Here is a 21650-nt window from a genome sequence, read left to right on the forward strand (position 1 = left end):
GAGATCATGAGGGAGCAGAGCTTCCTCCTGTTCTTACTTCTTGACCCCTGACAGTCAGGAAGTCTTGGAATTCCTGGGTGGAGACAAACTTCTACAACACTTGTTCCCTGCCTGCTTTCTAGGACTCCTAAACCCCCACCTGTAGAAATCTAATTTAAAAACTAAAAACCATTAAGAGAGCAGTAAAAATTCACAGTTTCATTCACCTGGAGTTTTCAGGTTATATTGATGATAGTTTGTCCAATTAGGGACAAAGACTTAAGAAAGGGCGGCGCTGACCACAACATTTTGTATCTTGAAATTTCTGTAATTACACAGTAAAGTGTGTCAGATTTGCTCTTTGTTTCTGGTCATTTTCATTTTCAGTTTGTTTGTTGTCCGCAATGATTTATTAGTAAAATACTATACAAGTACTAAAGTGCACAAAACTGAAACTGGTGATGTTGTTGCATCCAGCCGTCTGAATTGTCCTTGAACACACTGAATCACTAGGACCTCTATATGGATGCTGTTTTGTATTTAAGAGAGGATGAGCAGCATTTATAATAAACCTCTTCCAGTGTTCCTATTAGTTGCTTAAAATCATTTAAATGAGCCCACATTGCTCTGTCTTCAACAAGCCCATAGTTGGACAGTTAAGTGCTAGTTGGGAATTTTGTAAGACTACAAGCATTATAACCTCATGCATAATGCATCTTTTCAGCAATGCAAAAAAGTTTATACAGTTTTGTGATGCATGTCATTTCTTAAGCATGAACCACAGTGTACAATCTAGTTTCAAACAGGCACAATTCTCTAAAATAATTTAAGCATTTTTCTTATATTGTTTAGAAATGCTGTGGTTAAACTACAACAATGCACACTTTCAACATTTACACTGTGAATTTACTTTAGTGGACAGAAAGTGTTTTGTGCTCATATGTTTTTATACTGCATTGTAAATGTGTAAATGTGTAACCTGACTACCTCTGTTAACCAGTATGTATCAAAGCTCAGCCCACGCAAAACACCCTCAAAGCAACAGATAATTCTTTCATTTCCAATATGTTCTATTTGTTGTTCTATGTCTACGTTCCACTCCCTGCTGCTGTAATGACCCAACTTCCCCTCAGGATCAATAAAGTTAATCTCATTTTATCTTAATGCATGGTCTGTTGCAGCTCAAAGATCAAGTAATTACATCTGAGCTTTGGAGGTTTAACCTGACATCAAACACTGAGGCATCTCCTGAAAACTCATGTAGGGACCAAAACACACAGTAAGTACAAAGGATGTTTGATATCGAGTGAACTGGATAAATGTTTTCTGAACTGACAACATCAGTATAAGTAATTCGGATGAAAGTGTGTACTACCCTTTTGTTTGCTACTCTCGACACTTTCATAGATCACTTACACGGTCTGTGGTAATGAGGAAGAAAAAGGACTTTGCTCACATCGTGTGCAAAGTCTTGTGATGCTGCGGAAGTGCTTCTGATTGTCACAGAGAGCAGACACTGACTGACATCTGTGAGGTAACTATTCAATTTTAAACATGCTTTTTCTCACTTTCTCACTCAAATGATAAATAATCATCTCTAGTTATCAGTCTTTTGCATTGCTGTTAAACTGTATGACCACTTCCAAACCATTGTACATTGCTATATCCCATTGATTCCAGGCTCTGCATTATTGATGTTATAACCTACCATTACTATGGGTTAGTGGGAATATGTTCAGCCTTATGAGAAGATAAAATGCTCAATAGCGGTGTTAAGGTGATGGTTAAAAACAAATTCATAGCTGGACTTAAATAATAAACAGAATATGACATCTGAAGCCTGCAGATCCAATGAGTTGCAATGAGTTGTGGAGATAATGTCAGTGATTATTCATCGTGCGTTCTAGGTCCTTTAGTTATTTGCAAGCTCTGTTCCACTGTGACGTGATTTGCCAATTTGCCATGGAAAGGAAGAGTAACCTGCAGCGCAGCCAGTCACTGAAGAGCGTCCCTTCATCATATGACAAGCCTACCTGGACAGACGCAAGACTGTGGGACAAGAAAGCATCTGTGTCCCTACTAGTTGCAAGGTGAAAGAAACATGTTCTCTTTCTACATCTGTAACATCAGCTAGATACACTGTGTAACCTTCTACATGCTGACCTTGTTAATATATTATTAATATGGCTTTGTGTGCATAACAGGTATCAAACTACAGTGGAAGTAAATGCATCGGTTCAATCAGCTTCACTCAATAATGGTGAAGCAAAGCCAAAGCAAGTGTTGAAAGAGGTGAGCTCATTTTTAGCTGCTTTTTTGTTTTCACAAAAAAAAAAAAAAACAGCTTCAGTGTGGGAAAAATAATCAATGCAGCTGCAGGAAAACATGTTTTTTTCTGTGTGTTTTACTGTCAGATCTCACCATCTCTTCTGGAGAGTAAAGGGACTCATCTGGAGACTCTGATGAGGAGAAATGACGAGAGGGAACGGTCTCGAGCCAAAACCAGTTTAACGCGCAGTAAGTCAATGGGGAGCCTTCAAAACACCGCTGGCTCCATCGAGGCCCTGAAGGCTCTGTTCGAGTCAAAGGCTGCCACACAAAACAATGTGAAGAGCAGCTTCAGAGCTGCTACCTTCACATCACCTTACAAGGCACCAGACATCATGCCAGTGGTGAATGGAGAGGGTGAGGAGGTAAAGAGGTCTGCAGAGGAACAGACAAAACTTCCTGCTGATGCACCGGTAAATGACACTAAAACTGATGCAAAAGAGGATCAAGTGACTCGAAAGGTAAATAAAATGACTGGTTTAAGCTTAAAGATCCAACGTCAGGCCAATTAAATAAGTGTAGACAATTTTTTTGTATTTCTTAGCTGATGAGAACAGAAAACATTTTTTTTTTTTTACAAATATTACTGATGTAAACACACATCAGAAAGCATCAGTAACATATATTTAACTTAATTAAGTTGCCATCTAGTGTTACTCTGTGTATGAAGGTACCAACAGATTCATTTTAAATCACATATTTAACTTGAAACCACGATGTTTTTAATCAAATCCATCATTTTACTTCCAAAATTAGAATCAAGACTGCATATTGTCATATGGAAATATATTCTGTACCGTCTACTTAGCGGCAGTGACAGTTCATTATTTTTCTCTCAAGGCGGTGAATCAGACCCGGAGAGAGAGGAGAAAAACAATAGGGGGTATTGATTTTGAGAAACTTGCAGCCTCTCAAGCTGGTGAGTACAACGTTATTTCCTTCTAGATCAAAAACATTAATCACAGTATACTCTGTGATGACCTGCCAGCGTTTCCCCACCTACTGCCCAGTTAAAGCTTGGGAAAGAATGAAAGGTTGTGTAATTGTAAAAGTGTAATTCCACTTGATAGATGCGCAATTTTAAGCATTTTTTTAAAGGATCTTTCCGTTGAGTAGTTATCAGTAGAACAAACAAACTTTTTTAATGTTGAGTGAGGGAAATCTGATTGGGAGCCATAATTAATAATTTCAAAAACACAACAAAAAGAAATAGTAAAAAGCCCAGTCACAGCCTACATATAGCAATAATAAACACATCTACAAATTAACTCAGCATATGTGCTTCCAGAACCAGTTCATAAGACCAATATCATGTCCTCATCAAGGCTCAAAAAAATTTTGGGTTGAAAAACTTGTGTTTACAAGACACTCTGCATGGATTAATGAGCATGGGATTGGTCAAGTTACACAAATACAACAGAACAAATCTAATTTGGTACAAATTGTACTAATTATAGAAGACAGAAGCCGTGTAAAACTTTCAACTTTCAACTAGTATATTTCCAATTCATTAACAGCTGGTCAGCTAAACTTGCAAAAATGCGAAATTAGTCTATAGGCAAGCATCCAATTCAGCATATATAAAAAATGTTTAGCTTTTCTTTTCAGCCAAACTGAGCATCTGAATCCTCATCCACCTGAAAAACACAAACAAGATACAAGTTCCCTGGTGAATATTCCCAGGAGAGCTATCTCCCAGACAGTGACTCAGGTCAAAGCTGTGGACGGTGTGAATGAAAGATGAAATTGAGATGAATAACAGCACAGTGACTCTGCAAGAAGCCATGATTGACTCAACCTGGTGTGCACATAGCAGGCCACTCCAGAGAGGGACGGAAATAGCCGGCATGCTACAAGTCCTGAATAAGTGTCGGAGGGTGAAAGGGTCAGCTGTCACTGGGGCAGGAATGAGACAGGGAGAGGGAGCGACTGAAAGTGGCAGAGGCTGCATTACCGGACACAAACCTACAGCATCAACAGTTAGACCAAAACACATTCACACACACTTATCGGAAATAAGGACACAGGCAGGACACAAGGAATTGGCGGCTGTTCATTTTCTGTGAGTACGGATTTGTATTTTGACCGAATGGTGCAACTGGAGAATAATCTGTGTGTCAGCTGATTACAAACTATTTCATCCGCATGTCACATGGCTTGCACATGGTCTTAAAAACTTTAATAACCTCCTTTAAAAGCCATAAAGTTTGGTAACTACAGTATACTGATGCAGCTAATTGCACTTATGAATGATGACTGCTATGTGAATCTGGAAATACTAGAGTGTTGAGACTTTAAAATCACTACAGGCTGGCAGAGTTCTTGCTTTATACTTAAACGTTTTGCAATGTTTCCCTGATTGGCGGCTGCTGATGGACTACTGATTAGCTATCTGTGCCTTTATAAGCAATGTTAATATGTGTTTACTTTTGCTTTTCTATGCTTAGTCAACTGTAGCTGCAGAGACTTGTCAGTCCTTTTAACTCTCAGTATGTGTGTCAGTGGCGTCAGGTATCTGTGCTACTCCACCACAAGTGGTACATTTATAACTCAACCACATGGCAGCTGTTAAATATGAGCTTAGAAAGAGTGACCCAAAATCAACAACTATTAACACACTACACTTTGGTGACATTGATGTGAACATAGCAGTCAGCTGTATGCTATTAAAATGACTCACTTGTTTAAATTCTGTTTAAATTGTCTCTCAGTCACATGATGTTGTGACAGTCTCCAGAAACACACAGTGTTTATTTTGACAACTAATGTTAACCAGTAAATAAAACTAAATTCCAACTACTTTTCTCTTTACTCTAAATCCCATGTGATGAATTTGATGACACGTTTATATCACAGCATTTATTTTTTACCACTGTCAACATGGATCTCATATTCAAAACCTCATTTAAGACATTAGTCCTTCTGTGTCTGATTTGCAGATGAAAAGAGGACATCGTGTGCAGACTTCAGAGACAGCTCCTTCATCCAAACCAAGGAGAAACTGTGTGTCTCGGTCAAAGCTATGTCTGCCCTCTATCTGTCAAAGGTGGCGCCTCAGGAACCATCACACAGCCTTGTAAAAGTGGTAAACATCTGTCCTACCCAATTATCTTAGAGACAATCTAAACACTTTAGGGCACGACAGAAGAATAAAGTACAAATGTGTTTGAGCAGTTATATCTTTAACAGTATAATATAGTCTTATGTTTCATACATTTGTTAAATTATGAGATTTCATTACAGCCACACTATTACTACTAACAATTTATTTAGAAAGATACAAGATTATTGGACAAAAAATGCTAAATGTAATAAAAATGTTGTTTTATCGGTGGTGCACTGTGGAGAGAGGAATGATGACAAAACAGCAAAAATAGAATCTGGATTGTGCTGTTTTCTTCTACGAGTACGAATATCTAGTCTACCTGAGTAGTTACACCATGGCAATATCTTTCATACATTTAGCCGTTCACTTTGACAATTTTACATGACACACTGTACAGTGTAACACTGAACTATATCATGTAATGATGACTGAGTATATTCTGTTAGGCAAGGTCACAACAACATTGGATGACTCAAGGTCAAATTGACCTGAATAATTATTGTTTCCCTCCAGGCAAAAGATCAGTCATCTGAATCTGGGAAAAGAGTCACACTAACCAAGGTAAGGCAGAATTTCATTTCATTTTGCATGATGGTGTGCATTGAACTTCCACTGTCATCATAACATAAACATCCTCATTATCATATTCCATATAGCTTAAGAACCAAAAATAAGATTGCTTTTCCCAAGAGTTGCAGTTTTGTTGTTGTCTTCAAAAGAAAGAAACAGATATCGGAGACCTTCACTATATTCTTTTATCTTAATCTATCATTGACGTTGCATTTGCTGGTTGCTTCGGAGTTCAACTAACCCACTGACTGGTGTGTGGAAAGCAAATCAACTGGCATGATTTGGAAGGTAACATATGGCTCTTGTTGCACGTGTGCACACTCTGGAGCATGGTTTTCACTGGATAGCTCATTCCTGTTACAAAGGACTCAATGATGAGAACATTACTTTGTTCTTCTAAGATGGCTGAAGACTCCCAAGAAAAGAAAGACGATCTCCCTCCACCACATTTATCCAGACATCAGCCAGGACCAGAAGACGTCCATGGGGCACATTTCCAACAATCTATTCCTGCCCAACTTTCCAAAGAAGAGTTATACCAGCAGCGGCAGAAATGTGAGCTGAGAAGACTCCTGAAGCACACCCACCCAGAGCTGAAGATGTTGGATGAAGTGGTGGATGAGGAGCTTGCTGAGGTTTTGAGCTCAGAGCCTGGGGTGACAGCTGGTGAAACTGGATATGAGGGAGAAGTCCTCTCAAGACGCTTGATATTTGAGAACTGTGCCTTGAGTAACAAAACATCTCCTTACAGCCCCAAGATGCACATGGCAGATGGAGCAGTGGATGGAGGGGATGTCAGTAAAACATCAGCTGTGTTTGAGAAGCATGAGCAGAGGCCATGTAATCAATGTGTTAAAGGGATCATGGAGGATGACAAAACACTTGGTTGTAGTCCAGACCCTAACAGAGAGTGTGATGAGGAGATAAGAATAGACGTTCATGCTACCAGGAGGATATTTGAGAGTCAGTCTGTGAAAACATCAAGGCCAAATCCAGATAATAAGTTCCAAGGGAAAGTTTCTATTTGTAGAGATGAGACAGGGCCAGTCCAAAAACAGTTTGAAATGTGTAGCAAAGAAAATCTACACAGTGAAAATAAAAGCAATGCGTGTGCCAAAAGTCTTGGTTTGACAGATGAGCCCCATAAACGAGAGCCAAGTATTGATGTTGTTGGTCAAAGCACTGAAAGTAAATTTCCTGTTGGGGAAGAAGTTTATTCTGGTCAAGCTGCGTTTGAGGATGACCCTACAAGTCTTTCAGGTGCAGCAGAATCTGAGGAAATGATAAAAACAAGTGCAGGTCTTTTCAAAAACAACCCGTTTATCTCAACAAACATAGAAAGAGAAAATTCCTATATGCATACATCAAAATCCCAAATCCTAGCAAATCCCAGTGGGGCCCCTGAGGACTATCTGATAATTAATGTCAAGAACAGAGCCCATCTGTTTGAATCAATGCCATTTGACAAAATCAGGCATCAGAACAAGGACGAAATTGAGACATTGGTGGAGAACATTAAGGAAACATTGAATACCCTATATCACATTAATGCTGTACATTCAGATGGCTCGATCATTGAGGTGAATGAGACAATGATAGCTAAAAAGGCTAAATTTACACTATCAGAGAGTGGGCCTGAGATAAAATATGATGAGGTGGCTGAAGGCGGTGCACAAAACTTCATACTCCAGTTGCTACCACGGACAAAATTAAAGCCTCAGATCACTTACTTAAAGGAGGACAGTAAAGGAATTATGGAGGCCACAGTGGTGAGTGTACCTGTGCACCAACGTCAGTTCACTACCAGCCAAGACACAGAGGTTAAAACTGCCAATGTGGTTCAGCTTGTTGAGGATATTCTCAATCAAGATAACTCTCTGAGGAAAGGAGTGATCATTCAGGAGGATGCCAACAAATGTGCTGAAGTCATCGTTTACTCCCTCTACAATTACTTTGATGAGGAAGATGTGAAAAGTTACAGTGCTCCACAAGGGCATGCTGTGGAGAATGATGAACCAGAAACAGAGAAAATTGATATTAATAAAACAGAAAATCAAGGACTAAGAAAAGGCATCATTGAATCAACCATAAGCTGTCTTCTAGAAAGTTCTCAAGACCAAACCTGCACAGGATCAATCAGGCCTGATGTCTCAGTGAAAGGGAATGTGAAACTGTTTAAGAGTTGTATTGAAAAGGGAGATTTGGAATATTTGAAAACTCTTCAAGCTGAGCCAACAGTGGAAGAACAAGAACTCACTCCAAGCCAAACTGTGGCTGAACAAAGCACAAAGCCCGATCATGAAGTGAGAGGTGATCAATCAGACGAGAGTTCTTCTGAGTGGATCCCAGTGGATGTGAAGAGACTGAAACGCATGTTCTCTGGAGATCAAACACAAAATCAAGAAAAGCAAATTGTCCATGAAAACTATGCCCAATCCACCACCATTTCTCATGCAGGTCAAATTGTTCCACCTAGAAAGAGCCAGTCCCCTAGGGAATGCAGTGCTGGAGCACTCAACCATGGGCAAAGCAAAAATACCTTTTGGGAGCATGGTGATCAAGCACAAGAGGAAGTGTGTAACTTCACAGTTGCACCACAGGGGTCTTGTCAACATCTGGAGACACTTGATGATGACAGGGTCCATCAAGCTGAATTAGTTCAGGTGGTAGATGACAATGACGAAATCTCAAACCTCCAAAATGCAATCCATTGCCTCCAACAGGCTACAATTGAGGCCAAATCTTTGTATGACTCATCAAAAAACAAACAGAAATGTCTTGTTCAAGAATCTTCCCAGGAACCCATGGTCTCCGAATTACATCAAGAAAATGTGCACCAAAAAGTGGACATATGCACTGAGGCAAGGTGGGATGACGTTCCATTCAACTTCACTTCAGAAGATAAATCAGACCACCAACATGAAAATACAGAGACATGCAATCCAGACACTAATTCTGAAGAAGTGCGAACTACTGAGACCTGCAGGAAAAAGGATCAAAAAGACACAGATTTGGTCCAGCAACACTTTGAGGCTATGGTTGATAGTTCAGAAAAAACACCTCCACAACAACAGGAAGAGGAAGTTGTTTTTCATGGTAAACTTCAAGCAGCTTTGGATTCCTTGGGGAGATCCAACATTAATGTTACAAGGGGAGATTTCAAAGCAGCTATGATATATAGAAACTCTTCCAGACCTCACAAAGAAAGATCTCAAAATGTGGATGTGGCATCTGTTCAAAACCCAATTATTGAGGAGTTTTGTCCTGTGACTGAATCCAGATCAATTCAGGTACCACTTAGAAAAGAGGTCTCCAAGGAGGACGTGAATGCAGCAGACGCAGCGCCTCAAAGCCAAAGTGAAACCCTAAATAAACCAGCTACAAGTACTCTCCCAGAGAAGAGCAAAAGGCCTGTTGGTTCAAAACCAGCCCTCCCACCTAAACCGGAGCATCTGAAAGCAAAACAAAGAGATAATCAATCAACAAACACAAAGAATCCGGAGGCAACCCAAACAAATACGATAAGACCTGAAATAAAAAAGCAATCCAAAGAAGAAACTGTTGCTCAACCACTGACAACATCAGTGTCATGTAAGGATGAACATATGAAAGACCCATCCAAAATTAACAGTGGTGCAGACTCAGAGCCACATTCAGTAAATCATGAAGGTGAAACTACTCAGATCTCGAAAAAATGTAATATAAGAGATCAAGGCCAAGGGTCAATTGATAATGCAGACAAGAATACTTTTAAACCACAGGAGATAAATGCCACAGCAAGAGTGGAGAAACCACTGGAAAAGCCCACTGTCAATGAGAATATGAATGAAACAGATGAAAGTCATGTAGATTTTCATGGAGCATGCCAGAAATTTGGAGGTAAAAAGGCATTTTCAGTGAAGAATGCCCCAGTAAAGCCAAAGAGAGTAAAAATTGCCCAGCCTGACAACATAAACACACAAGGTACATCTGGAGATAATAATTCAACTATTCTCACACATGCAGATTCAAAACCACAACTGACTATAACTGGTCCATCCTACAATGGTGCAGACACCAGAGGACAAACTGCTGACAGCAAAGACAAGCACAAGAGAGATATGATACAAGAAAGCAAAGTTGAGATGAGGGAAAAAAAAGGACGAACCGAGACAGAGGACGAGCGCCGACAGCGGCTGTCAGTTCACATGGATGAGATCATGAGGGGGAACATAACAGCAGCCATGGAAATTTTTGACAACTTGCGAAAGCAGGAGGAACTGCAGAGCATTCTCAGTCATGTTGAAGAAATTGAACGGGACACAAGCGAGGTTGATGTGAGGTCTCTGAGGAGAGTATTTGAGAACGTCCCTGACTGGGTTGTCAGCTCCAACAAAATGAAACAAAAAAAGGTAAAAGTGGAACCCAGAGAGGAAAAGTCACTATTGAAGGATGACCCTGAAAGTAAGTCCTCCATGGCACATGTTTTTGGAGATCTCGAGAGAGCAAGTGAGGAAATCATAAATCTAAAAGAGCAGACCTTAGCCAGACTTATGGACATAGAAGAAGCCATAAAGAAGGCTCTTTATTCTGTCTCTACACTGAAATCTGACTCAGATATTGCAGGTTTATCATGCCTGTTCAAAGAGTCCTTAGGAGCAGCACAAGGATCCACATCCTCTGGTAATATTTGTAAAATTAGCATCGGGTCAAGCAGAACAAAATCACCACAGACACAAGAAAGTGCTACCACAAAGGGAAACACAGCTCTCCAAGCTGGGCAAAGTGTCTCTGCAAAACAACAAGCAAGTCCCCCATCTTCACCTGCCTTCATCTCCATACAGTCAGCTGCTAGAAAGACAGATAAAACAGAATTGGTGCCCCCGGAGACCACAATCTGCCCAACGTGTCAACAAAGCCCAAAGTCAGAGGAGAAATTCCGGACAACAAAGACCCTGACGTGCAACAGCCCTGCTCAAAACAGAAAGAGGGACCCCAGAAAAGGAGGTCAAAAACAATCCACTAACAGTCCACTTAACCCTAAACGAGAGCTCAGTGTACTTGAGGTGAAGACTGACCATGAGGGCAACAGTATCATAGGAACCAAAACAGTCACAGAGAACTACGAGCGGACCGATAACTTTGGTAATCGGTTTTACTCATCCAAAACTTCCAAAGTTGTCACTACCCAGCCAGAAACCACAACAACATCCACAGGTCAGATAGTGGTCAGTCCAGCTACATATCAGGTCACAACATATCCAGAAGTTCGGCTGCCGATCAATCAGAAACCATAAATCATTCACAGACAGGAGGAAGTTAGTCACTGTATAGCTAAGTCTGGGCAGTGTCTCTATGACAAAGTTGTCATGTAAATAATTTTACTAGCTAAGATATTAATTATGTCGTTAATCATTGTTTTTTTGTTTATTCATAAGAGGATGCCATTGGTTTAAGATGTTCTTATTTATGCTTGAGGATTTATTTTTTAAGCGTGTTTTCTTTCAAGCTGTTTTTGACTTATATTTGAAATTAAATACAAATTTTTGGTTTTAATTTATGTCTTTGTGTTTGTTGTTATCAACGAATCTTTTTGGTTTCATCAAGCTCAAAATCTAACTTTTCTCATCAGTTTCAACCAACTTGTCAAGAGATGTGCTCTGCCTGCCTGAAGCCAGTTTATCCAATGGAAAAAATAACTGCAGACAAATACATTTTTCACAAAACGTGCTTCTGCTGCAAACAGTGCAAGAAAAAATTAAGGTGAGATACTGCAGTATTCTACAAGAAAATCAACTATATTTATAGATGAATTCTCAATATTTGACTTATTTCTTGTTCTTATTTCATATTGGCCTGAATATAAATATATTTGTCAGCTGACCTCCCTCCTATGCAACAACAAATTATTAAGAGAACAATTATTAATAATAATATAATTTTGGTTGTCAGTACAATTACCAAGGACACTCCATGACTCCCAACACCAAACTTGATACCACAGCACAAAACAGAAAACAGAAGAGGCTAACACATACACACATGCACACACCTCCATGTAGCCTGCCTGCAAGCAATAGTTTAAATTGACTCACTAGGTGACAGACCCACGGTGTAAAAATATTTATGAAAAAAGTGAACTGTCATGACTGTAGCCTGTTAATATCATGAGCTGCCAGTGCACAAGCTAACGTTAGCCTATGTGAAGGTTGTGGGTGGAGCACTGCTATAAAAGATGCCAGATACCGTCACAGTTCACAAACAGAAACAGTTAACATTTCAGGACGTGAACATGTTGTTCAAATAAAGTTGCCAACTGAAAGTCACTCACCCTGGATCCTGTGTGCTTAGATACTTCTGAGATGTTTCCTCCTTTCATTTGAAGTGCCTCCGTTTGCAAACTGGCTTTTTTTTTTTTTTTTAAAAAAAGTAGTTCCTGCTGATCCGCATCTTATGCAAAATATCTCCATGCACCAGTTTTGCTGTCCCCCCCCCCGCAAGATGTTGCGTTCCACTCCACCTGTTGTTGTTGTTGTGTACTTTGTTGCGCCTGCTTTCTTCTTCTCTTCCAGATTGTGGTCAGACTAGAGTACTGGTATGGTTATGGTGATAACGCTGCTCTCGTCAGTCCCGGCGCCTACAGTAGAAAATCAAATACCTCCCCTGTTGAGAGCTAAGCTAAATAATGCAACACTTTTTCTTAAGATATAGACACACTTCATTCATGGAGAACACTTGCAATTTAATGCAGCCCCGATTTTTGAGCACACTTACAAGAAATATTTTATATTTGGGCCAATACCTACTACAGACAATGAATTGATTCATTGATTTATTGGTTAATTGATTATATTTAACAGAAGCCATGCTTTTTATAGAGAATTGAAGAGATAGAAATGACCAACTTTACAGCTTTAACAAGAGACATTCTGATCAAACACAGGTGTAAACAGTGACATTGTTAACTTCTGCATTGTATTGTAATAATCTAACTGCTGAACCAGAGACATCATCTACATCATTAACTTACAAAACTGTGAACCCTACAAATCAGTCACACTACAAGAATACCCTTTTTTCCTCCAGCAAAACATGCTAATTAATTTGCACTGTAATTGGCGTATTGTGTTCATTTGTAGCATGTCCAATTATGCACCTTTGCGTGGGGAATTCTACTGCATATTTCACTACCAACAACTGTTCAGAAGAAAAGGGAATTATGATGAGGGCTTTGGACACGTTCAACACAAGAACCAATGGCTTCTGAGGAATACTGCTGAGGTGGCGCATGATGAGTCTGAAGCATAAACATGCAGTGTCAGTGTGAGTATCAGTAAGCAAGGCAAGATTATCTTGATGATGTTTATTTATCGTTTTCATGATTTATCATTATAGTTGCTTTTCACAGTTAAAACTGTATTGTGTGTCTGTCCTCAGCTAATGAGATGGTGACTGTAACAACATGAAAAGTCTTCTTGAAGATGTGTCTGAGGCACCGTGCGATGTTTCAGCTGTCCAGATTTTACAGGGTGTTCATCTATATAATGGTAATAATTGACAATGTGTTGCTACATAACCCACAATTTAATTGCAACAGTGGCTTAATCATTGTAAGAAACTGTGCAGCGTAAGTATGACAGATGCTGACACATGTAGTTGTCTTCATTCATTCCATTTTGTTAAATGAATTGCTTTTTGTAATACAACCAACATAATCCTTTTAATGGATTATAAGTAAAATTAAAAACCAGGTTTTTAAATATCATTTGAACAAGGATAACAAAGATGGATCAGAAATTAAAATGATTTTAACAACACATATTGTCCCTTGTGTAGAGAGTGCTCATGGACTGATCTTCCAATATAAGCACGCCCAAATCATGAATTCATCAGATCGTGAGTCAGACCAAATTAACCTTAAAACCATTCCTGAAAAAGTGTAAGATAATATTGTACATGTGATGAACCATTATAGTGAACGATAAAGGTCCTCCCTTGTGATGCAAATAGGTACTTAGTGAAAGAAAGGAAGGAACACTTTAATTCATTAAACAGATCCAATTCTTAGCTCCAGTTTTCCAGCTTTCCAACTGTAATTATTCCGACAGTAAAATATATATATATATATATATATATATATATAATTATATTTTTATATATATTTGAGTGTTGATAAAAACGGCTTTTCAGTTTATGTTCCTCATGTACTTGTCCAGCATGGACTCAGCAGTTGCCTGATAGCCCACCCTCTGATTTTCTGAAGTAAAAAACAAGCAGGATTATTGCATATAATTACATACACTTAAATAATACATGTGATTTATCTTTAAAATCATATCATACTTAAGTATTTTACACTCAAAAATAAGATGATTATTTCATATAATGTCTTTTCCTTATCAGAATGAAGCACAGTTTGGAGGCAATGCCATGCAGATTTTATTATTGTAATGATTCATCCATCCGCTTTTGCAGTAATCTGGGTTCAAAAGATTCACCAGCTCGCTTGAGTTTGTTGTTGTGCTTTGGTTTCAGTGTTGCAGGTCCCTCAAACAGCAGTAAACAGAAACCTCCAGAAGCAGTGGGGATGATGCCATATATCAGCATATGGTGTAATGGTAGACAGTCAGGATGCACACAAGCACACATGGAGTTTAGACTGTAACCATGCTGCCTGCAGGAATATATAATGCATTCACCAGGAATCTCTTGCTAATTTTTAATCATTAACATGTATTTTTACCATGTGTGTGTTAACTATAGTAAGGGAGATTCTTTTGTATAGACCATCAGTAAGACAGAAGGGCATTACCTAAAGATGGTGGGCTGTTACTTGCTTGACAGAATTGGATGAAACTGTCAAAACGACAGAGACTTGACCATAACAACTGTGTTCATCCTAATGACAACAGCAGTTGCAGAGAAAACCATACAACTGTTGGATGGGAAAGCAACACCCACACCAAACAACAGTACAAGAAAGAAACAAAGTAGGATTTCCTACAAGGAGAGAAGAGAAGAATTAGAACCGAAGGACACAAAAGATGAAGTCTATTAGTTCTTTGTCCATCTATGTTGTGCGTGGTGTAACAGTCAGGCTTTGAGGATTGCTTAGTCAATCCCCCACTTTGGTCCAGGCTGAAATACTGGATCTCAACAATGATCTGATGGATTGCATTGGAATTTGGTTGGCATTCAAATTAACTTCTGATGAGTTTGATGATTCATCAACTTCTCCCAGAGAGCCACCGGCAGGCCGAAATTTAAATTTGATCCAATGCTTTGGTTTATGACCTGGAAAACTAATAACATGCTCATCAGCCTCAGAGATAATTAGTAGGCTAAGTATTAGCATGCTAACCTGGTAAACATGATAAGTTTACCTGTTAAACATCATCATGTTAGCATTTAGCTCAAAGCTAGCTGTGACTAAGTGCAGCCTCACAGAGCCATTAGCACGGCAGTTGCTATTTCTAGTCATTGCATCAACTTCATTAATATTTCATATTAAACTTTAAGGGCTTTTTTTTTTTTTTTAAATTAGATTCTTCTGTTTTTTCTTTTCAATGTAGTGACACCCCTGAAGTCTCATAAAGTCTGTTTTAGATCAAGTATAATAAAATGACCATTTACCATAGAAGAAAATCACATAAAGTCTCTCACAGAAAATGTAGGGCGTGAGCAGATTTGTGAAGGGTTTGTATCTGTCAGAAAATGTTTGGATTGACTGTCTGCTAAACACCTCTGATCAAGGACCTAGTGAGGAGTTTTTATCTGGTCTGTCTTTTCTTGTATTTAACTTAATAAACACAACCAATTGTGTGAATAAATCAAATTCTAATAAAGTTCCAGCTTCATCTTTGACAAAGTGTAACTTTAATCCAACTGTTTTACCATTGTTAAACACTGACTGATTACTTGTGCAGTATACAACACAATCAGTTAAAGCTACAAAAAAATAACTTTAGTAACTTTAGTTACCTGATGATAAATAAGAAAAGAGACACGTTATGAACTGAATATGGTTTTAGAACAAATTACAAAAAAAGTCAAGTGCAATAAAAAATCATTTTAAAAAAATGGTTTAATTTGAATTTTGAATGCGTTGTTCAAGATCAGGAACTCACAACAAACAAGTGTATATCTGACACACAAATGCAAAATTCAATGTGCATAAAAAATCCAGTTATCAAATAATCCAAACCTCTGTAACAAAACATGAGTCAGTTATAGCTGTTTAAGACTGAACTGCACAATAATAGACACTGTTACTGGGTATCAAGAAGTGCTGGTATTGCAATGCATAACATGTGTATTGGTTTTATCTATGTTTTTTATCATTTGTTTCTTTTAAACAAGCATGAGCAATTCCAGATGAAATAATAAACATCCTTTGACCAGGATGAAGCACTGAAATGTGTAAGAAAGCTCCTCTTTTACAGTGTCAGTGTTTTTGACCACATGAGGCCAGAACTCCACAACAACAACATCACACACACATTTGACATATTAAAGATGATATGTTGCCATTACCTATTTACACATCCAGCAGACACAGAGAAACATTAGCTAAGATTGTGTTTCTGGATGCCTAATGAATGTAAATCCAATCTACCGACTTCTGAGAAAAATATCTGGGACTTTAGCTGCTAATTGCTCCACTATGCTCAATTTGCAGCTCGAAGATGAAGAAAAGTGACAACAAATTATCTTCTTATTCCCATTTTCCATAATATTCTACAGCTGGCTCATAGCAAATGAAATACACAGAAAAGATGAACACACATACTGTCCATTAATCAGCAGTTAAACTGTGAGAAAAACACATAGCAAATATGGTATACATATAAAATTTTTAATGTGTACAAATTCCAGTTATCAACAATAGCAAAACAATTTTTTAACAGATTGTAACAACAAAAAATAAAATTTTAATGTTAAATATGAAACATAACAGTTAAACATGATTCATTTACGGCTTTACATTTCAGTTAACTGCATACTAACAAATTTCTGTTACCACTGTATCAGTTGAGAGGGAGCACACAACTCCTCTTGATATGAAAAGACTGTGAAAACCATCGTGTTCATATAAATTACATCTTTGTGCTCTTTCCTGCAGTGGCCTCTTTAGTGACAGGTCCCGCCTCAATCCCGCTGTCAGGTTTACTGAAATTTAAAAAAAAAAAGATTATATACAATTGCTTTGATTTTCTTGTAAGAGAAATTAGATCTCTGTTGTGAAAGGGTCCATCAGCTCACCTGACTTCAGCGTGGTCCTGGAGTTCAACATTACGGGTTTCAGGCAGTAGTAAACAGAAGCCTCCAGCAACAATGGGGATGATGCCATATATGAGCATGGGGATGGTGTAATGGTAGACGTCCAGGAGTCGGATCAGTGGAGCGAGGATGCCCGCCACACGAGCACACATGGAGTTCAGACCTACTCCATTCTGCCTACATGTATAGACAATGAGCTCGTCAGCAAACTCATAGCAAGTAATATAACCAAGCATTTCTGCTTATATGATGTTTCACCTCTGGGACATTACCTACCTTACCTTAAAATGGTAGGGTATAGTTCTGCAGTATAAACATAGACTGTGGAGAAACTTGCTGTTGCAGCGAATTTTCCGAGTACAGCTATGACGGTTATCACTACAGGAAGATCTGATGGACGAATAATAAATCAGACAAAAACACCTTTGTAGAGACAAATAGATTACATTTACAGTATGTTTTCTCAGAATGCAAAACATGTTTTAGGGTTAGAGGATACCACTGAATGTAGCAAGGATCACAAGGCAAAGAATAAAATCCCTGCTTGACATGTTAATTTTTGCTCTTTCTTAAAAATTCTTAAATCTTTTTATAAGATTGTGATTTGTCCTATTTTTCAATAGTCAGTTAAAGATATGTTCTAGACAGATTACAACAAATTCCTATTATTTTGTAACACATTACCCTTTGGAATAGCAAGTATCCCAAGACAAGCAGACCCTCCAAAAAATAGCATCCCTGCTTGACATATTCTCCTCCCAAAGCGCTGGAGAAGAGGCAAACTGCCCACACGTGCAGGGATTTCCACTACGCCAAAGATGAACTGCGTGAGGTAGATATCCAGACCAAAATTGCCAACATTCAGGCTCAGTCCATAGTACATAAGACTTGTTCCAAACCTATGAAGTGGAAGAGATAACTTCAGTGCCACCACAACTGTATGGTAGATGTGACAGCAGGTTGGGGTTGAAATAAATACTCACCAGATGAAGCTCATCACGAGAGCACGTTTTCTCAGATATGATATCCTGAAGATGTCCAACATGTTTCCTTTTCTGGATGTACCCTCAACCTCCAGCTGAATAATTTAGGAGCATTTTTAGTGGGTGTATATTTATTTCAGTGCTTTTTTTGTGTGTGTGTGAGTGTTTGAGCTTGCTCACCTTGTCCAGCAGGTCTTCTGGGACCTTCCTCCCATTCACCCTAGCTGCCCTCCGGATCTCCTTTATGGCTTCCTTCTTCTTGCCCTGGGTGAGGAGCCAGCGAGCTGACTCTGGAAGAATCCTAGTTGAAATATAGGTCCATGATCACAAACTCAAATATATACTTCTATTTTTTCTGTGGCTACAATTTTAGAAATAAGCATCTAATTTGGCATATGAGGCTGCTGACCAGTAAAATATTCCAAGGACAAGGACAAGAGGACTGAAGAGCACGAACTGCAGGATCCTCCAGTTACGGACCAGATAGGCGACGCCAGACAGCAACATCAGTCCAAGAGGGAAAAAAGAGTGGCAGATAATAGTGCAGAGAGCAAACTTGGAAGAATCACTCCACTCTCCACCTTCAAAGAAATACAGCAAATAAGACAGAAAATGAATTATTTCTGCTTTTCTATGTGATGTTTTCGTATGTGTGTGTGTAATGAAAACTGCATGCAACATAGATCACAATATGACACATCTGCAATCTAAAATGCAATCAGATCAACAGTCTGAGGCCCCACAGGATTATTTTCAATGTACAATATGTGCTGTAAATTGCAGCTGATATGCATTGCAACCCGGCAGGCGAAGAATCAACCATTCAGTGACTCACAGGTGTATTTTACAAGTAACTCTCTTGGTGTGCACTCTGCTTTGCTAAACACAGGCACTTTGTTTTGCTTATTAAAGCATAATTGGGTCGGTCTTTGCCTGGGGCAAGATGTGAAATCACAGATTTTAATACGTTTCCTGAGTTTGACCTGAAGTTCGTCATGTGGTTCACATGCAAAGGTTGTCTCATATATAAATGGTCAAGTCCTTGTGCATTAGGGCAAAGTTTATCACTGTAAATACTACTATTTGGACAGCAGCACAATTGCATTTTCCCAGACTCTGATTTTTCAAACTTGTGTTTTGACGTTCAGTTTAAGTTCACTGTATCATCAGCATCTGATTTATTAGTGCCTTTAATGTTGGCACCCCGTGGTGGTAGAACCACAAATTACAGCTATGAGGCCAGTGAAATATTATGCCATTAAGTTTCAGTTATGAAGATTGTACTTACCTATCACAAATGCATTAGCAATAATGCCAGAAATTGAGATGCCAGCGAAAAATTTGAGAACTATATAAACATAGATGTTGGGTGAGAAAGCAGCACTGACACCAAACAACAGTAGGAGAAGGTGTGAAAGCAGGACCACAAAGCGTCGACCAAACCTACACGAAGAAGAGAGCTATTATTCACTTTGTGTATAAAATATTTATATTTGAATGCAGAATCATTTCTAGTCTTCAAATGTTGCCAAATGAATATTAGCTTGTATTTAATTCTCTTTAAAATCTCTATATACATCTGTCAAAAGAAAAACCTCTTATTTCTTTTCCTTTTTGTTTGTGTCATGTTGCCCAAATAAGTCTATAGGCAGATATGAGATGATACTGACAGATGAACTGTATACATCCCAGAAAAATGTCTCATTTACAAGGTAAGCATGCTGGCCCAGCATGAAGCTACTTGTCAGCTTTTAATTGCAATTAATTTCCAGTTTAATCAGGCTCTAATACCCAGTTGCATTAGAATGGTGGTCTGTACCTGTCAGCCATCTGCCCTAACACAAATGCTCCAATCAGAAGACCGGCCATGTAGATGGACTGTGACGCCTCAATCAAACTGCTCCTGTCACACACCAGGTCGAACTGATGACAGGAAGGAAAAAGAAATTAGTAAAAAAGGGAGATGGAGACCTGGACCTTAACGTTGGTGGTGGTCTCCAGTCCAAGTTTTACAGGTTTTCAAATCTTGTCATTAATGATTCAGCTGCTATAGAGCAGGGCATGCTTATAGTCTGAGCTTCTCTTGAGTGGGTGTGAATCAGTTTATTATTTTTCCTCATCTTATCATTACAATTAGTGTACATTAAGTTGGTTGACTTGAATTTTTGGGTGCTTTATGTTTTGACATTATGATGTGTAGTTTTATGTTTTTAATTGATCTGTGTTCTACTTTAATTCTTTTTTGATTTTCATTCATATGTCCAACAAATATATTTTGTGCTAAACCAGGATAAGAGGCAAGTGTCATTGCTAAATGCTATCAGATCGGTATGGTGGCTCGGAAAGGACTAAAAGTGAAAGTCAGCAAATCACAGATAGCACAGTACAGCAGCCACAGAACAAACATTAGCTTAATAAAATGGATTATCCCCTATGTTAACATTCCTATGAAAACAAATGATTTCTTATTAAATGAAGTGGTACAAAAAGAGATGTTCACACAGTTTTCCCCAACACTACTTTTTACTGTTCAGAGACTAAAGTACAGTACAGTCAATAGGACAGTGACTGTCTCTTACCTCTGTCACAATACTGGATGCACCTTTGGGTGCCTCAAAATCTGATCCATTTATGCATCTTGTTGTTGTGTTAATCCCATATGCTTCAATAGCTTCTAAATCCAAATCCACAGGTGTAAACATTTCACAGCTTTCATACTTTCCATCCTTGTTCACGGGGATGGTGAGATTTCTTTGTCTCTCAGCTGTCAGGTTGGGTCCTCGTTCCAAAATCCAGTCAGTGTTACAGTGATGTGGGAAGTTCATGCCAATAAAAACCTGACAAATCACATCAAAAGCTACAAAAATGCTGGGGATACATAACGCAGCAACTAAACGTTTCTGAAATAAACCAAACTCCCCAATCTCCTTCAGGATCTGCCCAAAGTTGCTCATGTTGCTCTCTGGATGTGTCAGAGTGCAGTGAGGGACAGAGACACGTCCAGCTTAAAGCAACCTCAAGCCACCAGCAATCAACTTGACTGTCGTCCTGCAAGTTAATGGTTAAACTAACAATCACGGTGCTTTTATGACGCACAAAGTTGCTAACAAACAGACTACCAAAGTATGAATATGTGACAGGCTGAAGTCCAGCTGTTGTGCAGCTGTTCAGTTCTGCAGCACGGGCCCAGTGTTTACTTGAAGACTTTTGGACTTTAACATCATCTTTGTGCTCAGTAAAAATGTGTGAGCACGAGAGGGTGCAATAGCTCAAAATGCTTCAGGTGGAGCACTTTGTGTAATCACGTTACATAGTCAGATGGCTTTCTGTGGAGAGTTATGTTTGAGGCTCTTATGAGATTTGTCATTTTAAAAATGTTGCTCATTTTATGGATATAACAGACTGTTAGTAAGTAAGTAAGTTTG

The 21650-nt window shown here is 38.8% G+C and overlaps 3 protein-coding genes across 4 annotated transcripts; 2 read left to right on the forward strand and 1 right to left on the reverse strand.

The window, feature by feature from the left end:
* Nucleotides 1-1368: 1368 nt before the first annotated feature.
* On the forward strand, nucleotides 1369-15491 carry LOC139625270 (protein-methionine sulfoxide oxidase mical3b). The gene is made up of 10 exons (XM_071485108.1): nucleotides 1369-1513; nucleotides 1887-2069; nucleotides 2184-2271; nucleotides 2394-2768; nucleotides 3148-3226; nucleotides 5247-5392; nucleotides 5927-5974; nucleotides 11595-11725; nucleotides 13102-13285; nucleotides 13400-15491. The coding sequence occupies exons 2-9, from the start codon at nucleotides 1942-1944 to the stop codon at nucleotides 13268-13270; spliced, it is 1164 nt and encodes a 387-aa protein (XP_071341209.1). The 5' UTR covers nucleotides 1369-1513; nucleotides 1887-1941; the 3' UTR covers nucleotides 13271-13285; nucleotides 13400-15491.
* Nucleotides 6776-11518, forward strand: LOC139625267 (xin actin-binding repeat-containing protein 1-like). Its single transcript, XM_071485105.1, has one exon. It carries the CDS (start codon nucleotides 6847-6849, stop codon nucleotides 11257-11259), a length of 4413 nt encoding a protein of 1470 aa, XP_071341206.1. The 5' UTR covers nucleotides 6776-6846; the 3' UTR covers nucleotides 11260-11518.
* Nucleotides 15492-16028: 537 nt separating the features above from the next.
* On the reverse strand, nucleotides 16029-21402 carry LOC139625268 (solute carrier family 22 member 13-like). Of its 2 annotated transcripts, XM_071485106.1 has the most exons (10): nucleotides 20805-21401; nucleotides 20045-20148; nucleotides 19514-19668; nucleotides 18635-18806; nucleotides 18406-18526; nucleotides 18226-18320; nucleotides 17927-18141; nucleotides 17524-17632; nucleotides 17225-17419; nucleotides 16029-17131 (listed from the first exon to the last, which is right to left on the reverse strand). In XM_071485106.1, exons 1-10 carry the CDS (start codon nucleotides 21177-21179, stop codon nucleotides 17059-17061), a joined length of 1614 nt encoding a protein of 537 aa, XP_071341207.1. In that variant the 5' UTR covers nucleotides 21180-21401; the 3' UTR covers nucleotides 16029-17058. The 2 variants fall into 2 exon arrangements, with proteins under 2 accessions (XP_071341207.1, XP_071341208.1); XM_071485107.1 differs by lacking the exon at nucleotides 16029-17131 and having other exon boundaries at nucleotides 17292-17419; nucleotides 17519-17632; nucleotides 20805-21402.
* Nucleotides 21403-21650: the final 248 nt, after the last annotated feature.

Source organism: Trachinotus anak, unplaced genomic scaffold (genome assembly GCF_046630095.1).
Source record: "Trachinotus anak isolate AG129_WGS33_773 ecotype Australia unplaced genomic scaffold, CSIRO_AGI_Tana_v1 ptg000009l, whole genome shotgun sequence".
Taxonomy (NCBI): Eukaryota; Metazoa; Chordata; class Actinopteri; order Carangiformes; family Carangidae; genus Trachinotus; species Trachinotus anak.